This window comes from Gracilinanus agilis, chromosome 3, assembly GCF_016433145.1.
Source record: "Gracilinanus agilis isolate LMUSP501 chromosome 3, AgileGrace, whole genome shotgun sequence".
Lineage (NCBI taxonomy): Eukaryota > Metazoa > Chordata > Mammalia > Didelphimorphia > Didelphidae > Gracilinanus > Gracilinanus agilis.
In genome coordinates this window covers 4,310,265-4,318,814 of record NC_058132.1, presented here as the reverse complement: position 1 = coordinate 4,318,814, position 8,550 = coordinate 4,310,265, and the positions used below count along the sequence as shown (strand labels likewise).

At 38.4% G+C, this 8,550-nt stretch overlaps 1 protein-coding gene across 1 annotated transcript; it reads left to right on the top strand.

Annotated features, from left to right (window-relative positions):
- The first annotated feature begins 711 nt into the window (after positions 1-711).
- On the top strand, positions 712-7,996 carry LOC123239424 (zinc finger protein 665-like). Its single transcript, XM_044666694.1, has 3 exons — positions 712-752; positions 5,237-6,353; positions 7,964-7,996. Exons 1-3 carry the CDS (start codon positions 712-714, stop codon positions 7,994-7,996), a joined length of 1,191 nt encoding a protein of 396 aa, XP_044522629.1.
- Positions 7,997-8,550: the final 554 nt, after the last annotated feature.

The following is an 8,550-nucleotide window of genomic DNA, read 5'->3' as shown; positions in this document are numbered from 1 at the left end:
TAGTCTTTGAAGTGTTCTTTTTTGATGATTCACATTAAATTGTAGCTCACTGCTCCTAGTCTTATTCTTAGAAGGTGAGTATAGCGAGTATGTTTCTGTTCTTTCTTCATACATCCCACAAATTCCAGTAGGGAAAGAAAAGAAATAAGCATATCTGTATGCCTATATGGTATATGTGAGACATAGTGCTAAAAGCTTCCTTTAAAAATATTATCTAATTTAATTCTCACAACAACCCTGTGAGTTAGATGAGACTCATCCTCATTTTACAATAGAGGAAATAGAGGCAAACAGAAGATAAATGAGTTGCCCAAGACAGTTAGCCAGTAGGTATTTGAGAATGGATTTGAACTCAGGACTTTTAGAATCCAAGTTGAAGCCACACACCACTACACTATGTGTTGTTTCTTATTTTCTAGATAATAGAATTTATGTAGTCAACCCATCCTTCTATGAAGGCAATGGAGAAAAGAGAATTTTATGATCCCAAATTGGCTTCCCAGTTATCTCCTTCCCATCCTCCACCAAACCTCCCAAAGATCAACACCATGGAAATGATCCTTGAGATGTCCTGATCTTGCCTGTCCCCCTTCCCTAAAGAGAAGAAATGACAAGTGTCTTTCTGTCCTCATCCCTTCCTTATTCCACATGCCCAGGTCTTCCAGTACCCAGAAAAGACTGGATTTCCCATTTTGACCAAGGGGAAGATCCATGGATGCTGGAGGGAGAAAGCTTAAGAAACTCCTGTCTGGGTGAGCGACATGAAATCAGTTTTATGAATTCTGTTATGACATGAGGTGACTACAAATCGATTGGGAATTGGTTGGCCTTTATTTCCTAGGATTCCCAGGAGGAGAAATTGAGATAATATTGATCAAGTTTGGGATTGTATAAAACATTGTATAATTATGACCTGTCATTATCATTATAATCATTATCATCATCTTCATTGTTGTTGTTATTTTCACTTTTTTTTTTTAAAAACCCTTATCTTCATTCTTAGAATCAATACTCCGTATTGGTTCTAAGGCAGAAAAGTGGTAAGGGCTAGGCAATGTGGGTTTAAGTGACTTGCCAAGGGTAACCCAGCTAGGAAGTATCTGAGGCCAGATTGGAACCCAGGATCTCCCATCTCTAAGTCTGGCTTTCAATCCACTGAGCTCCCCAGCTGCCCCCTATTTACTCTTTTCTCCAGAACTCTGCTCTCCTTAAGCAGCCATTCTCTCTACTTATGTGTTCTTATTTCTATGTTGAAGAGAATGAGCCATCTGGCAATTGGGAAACAATAGGATGTTGGGTTGAGAAGCTGCAGGACCGTGTTGTCCTGAGTCAAAAGTGGTCACAGCTTGACCAGAGCAATGCATGGCCTTGGGAAGCCTCGTAGACCAGCCTGGAATCACTGCAGAAAGAACACGGGTGTGCTTGCACCATGTGTGTGCTGCTTGTTCCAGGGGAAAGTATCTCTTTGTACTTATTTTATCTGAATTTAAAGATATTCATAACAAAGTTGGGCTGTTATCCTCTGCCCAAAATTCTGTTAAAGAATTTTTAGCTGCAAGCTCTTCTGCCATTATTGGGAACCTCCAAAGGGTTAATCAAACACAAAGGGCTGCAATAGGACTCAGAGTGAAGCAGGCTGTCCATCTCCTGAAAGAAGGAGAGACTCAAGCTCTACGTGATGGCATATTTTTGGGCATAGGAAACAGATTTTTTTAATTGCTTTTATCATCAGGATTTTAGGTTCTTTAAATTAGAGAGCAGAAGCATTTAAAGATAAACATTTTTAAAATAGGTTATGACTTTCCTAAAAAGGGGTTCAGTCAGAAGAGAATATGGAATAGCTCAGCTGAATACAAAATACAAAGCTGGCAGTCATGATGGGGTCTTAGCCACAAGAAAAGAAAAAAATATGATAAAAAGTATCCACAGGGAAATTAAGCTATGCTTACAGTCATGATAGGCAATGAAATGAATATCAATGTCTGGCAGAAAGGCACAAATAACACATCTATGGATCTGAATCCAATAGGAGGAAAGCTTGATATAAGCTTCAAAATTATTACCTAAGACCAGAAGTATTTCTGAGCTTACGATATGGCATTGATAAAGAATTACTCTAATGATTCATGGAAATGGATCAATAAAGAGAAACTGGAAGGACCACAAGCTAATAAAAAATGTAAACAACATTAGCACATGAAGAAAGGATTCTAAGTGAAGTGAAGGGGCAGCCAGGTGGCTCAGTGGAAAGAGCCAGACTGGGAGATGGGCAGGCCTGGGTACATTTGTATTTCGAAAATGTTGGAACTCAAAATAATTGTTGTCAGTCTCACTTGTTTGGTCTTGTCCAATTCTTCATGACTCCATGGGCCATGCCAGTTTCTTCTTTTCTCCACTATCTCTTGAAGCCTGTCCAAGTTCCTGTTCATTGTTTCCATGACACTATCCATCTCATCCTCTCCAGCTCCCCTCATCCCCTTTTCCTATATTCTTTCCCAATATCACGGTCTTTTCCAATGAGTCTTACTTTCTCATTAAATGGCCAAAACACTTAAGCTACCACTTTAGTATTTTACCTTCCAGGAAATTCTTTGAATTCATTTATCCAAGTATTGACTGATTTGATTTTCTTGCTATCCAAGGGACTCTCAAAAATCTTCTCTAGCATCACAGTTTGAAAGTGTCCATTCTGTGATGCTCAGCATTCCTGTTACAGTCCAACTTTCCAAGCCATACATCACTGCTGGAAAAACTCTTGCTTTGGCTACCTGGATCTTTGTCAGCAAAGTGATGTCTTTGCTTTTTAGTAGGCTATACATATTTATCATAGCTTTCCCCCCAATGAGGAGGGATTTTAATAACTGCACTCACCGTCTGCAGTGATCTTTGGCACAAGAGGACAAAACCAAACTCTTCTTCCATTCCTTTCCTTTTATTTACCAGGAATTGATGAGACCAGTTCCAAGGTCTTAGTTTTTATTTTCATGTTAAACTTCAAGCCAGATTTTGCACTCTCCTCCTTCTCCCTCTTCAAGAGACTTCTTGTTCTTCCTCACTTTCTGCCCCCAGAGTTGATTTGTCTGCATAGCTGAGATGGTTGCTCTTACATAATGATCTATACATGCACATACATATGAACATGTGAGGGAAAACTAGATAGCAGAGTGGATAGATTGCCAAATCTGGAGTCAAGAGGACCTGGGTTCAAGCCTGAACCCAGAAAATTCATAGTTGTGTGACAAGTCACTTAACCCTGATTGCCAGCCCTTGTTGTTCAGTCTTTGGATTGATATTAAGACAGAAGGTAAAGGTGGGAGAGAAAACAAAATATAAGCAAGTGCACATGAAATAATAAATCATTTTTCTTTTAAAAATAAAAAGAAAGTTCATTAGAAAGAGGATCTAGTGTGAAGAGAGCAAAAGGGTTTGAATTTATAACTGTGCTCTTTGTGGTGGCAAAAAATTGGAAAATGAGGGGATGCCCTTCGATTGGGGAATGGCTAAACAAATTGTATCTGTTGGTGATGGAATACTATTTTGCTAAAGGGAATAATGAACTGGAGGAATTCCATGTGAACTGAAACGACTTCCAGGAATTGATACAAAGTGAAAGAGTAGACCATGAGAACATTGTACACAGAGACAGATACACTGTGGCACAATCAAATTTAATGGAGTTCTCTGCTAGCAGCAATGCAATGATACAGGACAATTCTGAGGGACTTACGTGAAAGAACACTATCTGCATTCAGAAGAAGAACTGTAGGAGCAGAAACACAGAAGAAAAACAAGTGCTTGATCATATGGGTTGATGGGAATATGATTGGGGATATGAATTCTAAATGATCACCCTAGTGTAAATATCAATAATATGGAAATAGGTCTTGATCAATGACACATGTAAAACGCAACAGAATTTTGTGTCGGCTATGGGAGGGGGTACAAGAAAGGAAGGGAAAGAATGTGAATCTTGTAACCATGGAAAAATATTCTAAATTAATTAATTAAATAATTTTTTACAAATTTGAAAAATAAAGAACATCTCAGTGGTTCTTGGACAGACAAAACTCCCCCAAAAAACAACCAAAAAAGGGTTTGCATTTTGGTTTCAGCTGCTGGGATGTTGCTCATCTTATTCTGGCATTCTGAGCTCATGACTCAAAGTGGGAATGTAATAAGAATTCTGGTCCTGCTTGCTGTTGCAGTTGTGTATGAAGCTCCAGCATTGCTGTACCTGGAGCTTTCTATAAATTAAATCGACCTGGGGGATATGAGTTATTAGAACTTTCAAATGATTGATTCTGTCCATTTGATTTTGAAGTCTCTTTGCCGGGGAAGTAAATGATGAATAAGTTTATGTTCTGTCAGTGGAGAGAAGCTTACCTCTCTGGGTATATGTGTATCTGTCCTCATGTATGCCTTTGTTTCTTTCAGATGGAGAAAGGAGGCTTGAAATGAGAGAGACTAATGCAAAGTTCAGGGAAGAGTCACAACAGCAAAGTTTCATGAATGATGATCACTGTGACTTCACTCTGAGAGAAATCTGTGACTCTGATTTCAAGATAGAAAAAACACAAAAGTTTCACCATGAATTTCATAAAAATGGAAAGAATATCAGGCAATATTCCATCTTAAGTCAGCATAAGAAAAGGAGGTCAGGCCATGACTCTTCTCAGGATGGTAAATATAGGGAATGCTTTACTGAACAAGTGGAGTTTGTTGAGTCTCATAAGAAGCCTCCAGTATTACAAACCTATGAGTGTAGTAACTGTGAGATGACTTTCAACTTAAAATCAGAACTAATTAGACATCAGAAAAGTCATGCTCGAGAAATGCTTTATAGACATAATTCCATTGAGGAGGCCTTCAGTTATAATTCAGAACTCACTCACCATCATAAAATTCAAAATGGAAAGAAACATTTTGAATGTAATGACTGTAGTAAAACCTTTAAGAAACAGTTATTGCTTCATCACCATCAAAAATTTCATACCAGCACAAAGAGGCATAAATGTATGCAATGTGGGCAAGCCTTCAGGAGACAGTCATTACTTATTTCCCATCAGAATATTCATACTAGAGAGACATCTAATGAATATCCTGAATGTATTAAAACTTTCTGTGAAAACTCATCCCTTAATGTATGTGAAAGAAGTCATACTATAGAGCAACCTCATGGATGTAAACAATGTGGAAAGACTTTCACAAAGAAATCCCATCTTGTTGTACATCTAAGAATCCACTCTGGAGAGAAACCTTATGAATGTAAACAATGTGGAAAGACTTTCAGACAGACGAGCAATCTTGCTGCACATTGGAGAATGCACACTGGAGAGAAGCCTTATGAATGTCATCAATGTGGAAGGAGTTTTAGGCTGAACTCCTATCTTACTGCACATCAGAGAATCCACACTGGAGAAAAACCTTATGAATGTAATCAATGTGGAAAGGCTTTCAGAAAGTCATCCATACTTGTTCAACATAACAGAATCCACACTGGAGAGAAACCTTATGCTTGTAATCAATGTGGAAAGACTTTCAGAATCGGTTCTGTTCTCCTTAACCATCAGAGAATCCACACTAGTGAGAAACCTTATAATTGTAGTCAGTGTGGAAAGAGTTTCAAATGTAAGCCTGGCCTTGCTTCACATCAGAGAATCCACACTAGTGAGAAACCTTATAGTTGTAGTCAGTGTGGAAAACGTTTCAAATGTAAGCCTGGCCTTGCTTCACATCAGAGAATCCACACTGGAGAGAGACCTTATGAATGTAAACAATGTGGAAAGACTTTCAGACAGAGGGGCAATCTTGCTGCACATCGGAGAATGCACACTGGAGAGAAGCCTTATGAATGTCATCAATGTGGAAGGAGTTTTAGGATAAACTCTAGTCTTACTGCACATCAGAGAATCCACACAGGAGAAAAACCTTATAAGTGTAATCAGTGTGGACAGAGTTTCAGACAGAGTAGCACTCTTGCTGATCATCAGAGAATCCACACTGGAGAAAAATCTTATGAATGTAATCAATGTGGAAAGGCTTTCAGAAAGTCATCCATACTTGTTCAACATAACAGAATCCACACTGGAGTGAAACCTTTTGCATGTAATAAATGTGGAAAGACTTTCAGACGCAATTCTGACCTTGCTCAACATAAGAGAATCCACACTGGAGAGAAACCTTATGAGTGTAATCAATGTGGAAAGACTTTCAGACTGAAGGGAAATCTTGTTGTTCATCAGAGAACTCACACTGGAGAGAAACCTTATGAATGTAATCAATGTGGAAAGACTTTCAGGCATTACTTCAGTCTTGCTGAACATAAGAAAATCCACACAGGAGAGAAACCTTTTGTATGTAATCAATGTGGAAAGACTTTCAGATGCAATTCTGATCTCCTTAAACATAAGAGAATCCACAGTGGAGAGAAACCTTATGAATGTAAACAGTGTGGTAAGAGTTTCACACAAAGCAGTAATCTTGCTAAGCATCAGAGCATCCACACTTGAGAGAAACCCTATGAATGACATGACTATGGTAAACCTTTTAGGGATTGCTCATCTCTTGTTGTTCAGCAGAGAATCCACACTGGAGAGAAACTTTATTAATGTAAACAATGTGGTAATATCTCCAAAAAACAGTCATCCCTTATTTCCCATGAGGGAATTCATACTAGATAAAAATCTTATCAAAGTAATGAGTGAGAAAAAGCATTGAAATGGAGTACAAAGCTTTATTAGTAATTCTGAGGACAAGCTGACTATGGACTCAGTGTGGGAAGTCCTTCAGTCAGAGATTATCTTTTACAGACATCATCAGAGGATTCCTTAGGAATGTGCTTCCAGGGACATGCCTTTTGCTGGAAGTGGGAAGTTCCTAGACATCCGAATCTTCACACTGGAAGGAAGGCTTATAAACACATGATTGTAGGCTGTAAAGAGTTAACATTTTTCATAGGAGTTTGAACAAAGGTCAGGAAAGCAGTTTGGTAAACACAAAACAGTTTATTTTTAGGAAAGTTCAGATAGGAAATAGAAAGTTGGAAAATGAGAGTAATCTCCTAATATCATATAAATATACCTAAGATCCCAATCCTAACTAAAATTTTCTTAGAAACCCTAAATCTATCTGCCCTCAAAGGCAGAATCTTCTGCCAAGCCAAGACTGGCTTACTCTGACAATCTATGTATTTACCCACTATCTCACTACCTACCTAAGCTGATCAATAATCAATAAGACTGTTAAGACCTTAAATACGTTTTCTCTATCCTCAGCTGTCAGTTAGAAAACTGCCAGTCTTTTTTTCCATTTTTAACATTTATTAATATTCATTTTTAACCTGTTTACATGCTTCATACCCCTACTTTCCCCTTCACCCCCCACATTCCCCCCACCCATGGCCGACGCACATTTCCACTGGTTGTAATTTGTGTCCTTGTTCAGGGCCTATTTCCCCATTGTTGTTAGTTGCATTTGTGTGGTCGTTTCGAGTCTACATCCCCAATCATGTCCACCTCAACTCATGCATTCAAGCAATTGATTATCTTCTATGTTTCCTCTCCTGCGGTTCTTCCTCTGAATGTGGGTAGCATCTTTACCATAAATCCCTCATAGCTGTCTTGTGTCATTGCATTGCTGCTGGTACAGAAGTCCATTGCATTCGATTTTACCACAGTATATCAGTCTCTGTGTACAGTGTTCTTCTGGCTCTGCTCCTTTCACTCTGCATCACTTCCTGGAGGTCTCTCCAATTTGCATGGAATTCCTCCAGTTTATTATTCCTTTTAGCACAATAGTATTCCATCACCCGCATATACCACAATTTGTTCAGCCGAAAACTGCCAGTCTTAAAGAGAGAGCTAGAAACTGCTGCTCCTCTCCCCAGGAACCTCCTCCCCCCCCCCCAGAGAAACGTTCCCCTTTCTAACTAAAACCATTAGTAAATATCTCTTTTGTCTCCTAGGTAACAGAACCTTTCACAGAGGCTGTCAGTTAAGAGACTCTTACTGAGCAATATTTCTGTTCCTCTGCCTCTTAAAGAGACAGAGGAAGAGACTAAGACAACTCCTTTTAACATATCCCCCCCCCCACAATCAGTTGGGGGAGCAATCTCCCCAATTGATCTTTCAAACGAAACTATCTTATAATCTGTATTAGAAACAGAGAGAAATAAAGAAAGCAAAACAAATCTTGCATCACGCAAGTCTCAAATTATATACAATTGCAAATTACAGAGTTACAGAATCACACAATTCTTACTATACCAAAATAAAAATCTATTCTTATTATACTCTACAGAAATAAGAATGTAAAGATATTAATCCGGTTTCACCTTATAGGTACTATGCACACAAAAAAATATATAAGAACCTTATATACACATTATATACCTATAATATATAATGTCCACTCTCAGGTGGGTATATCCCCCTTGAAGTGGGTATTGATCAACCCTTAAAACTCTTTGAAACACTTTACCATTTATGTATCAATTAGCTATTATAATCCCATAAATATATCTAGTCATATATAAATAGTTATTATAATACT

Excerpts from the sequence above, each read along its gene's own strand:
- LOC123239424 (XM_044666694.1), top strand. The coding sequence starts at position 712 with ATGGATGCTGGAGGGAGAAAGCTTAAGAAACTCCTGTCTGG. Across the intron at positions 753-5,236 it reads CTTAAGAAACTCCTGTCTGG|AATCCACTCTGGAGAGAAAC; the intron begins GTGAGCGACATG and ends TGTACATCTAAG. Across the intron at positions 6,354-7,963 it reads ACACAGGAGAGAAACCTTTT|GTAACAGAACCTTTCACAGA; the intron begins GTATGTAATCAA and ends TTTGTCTCCTAG.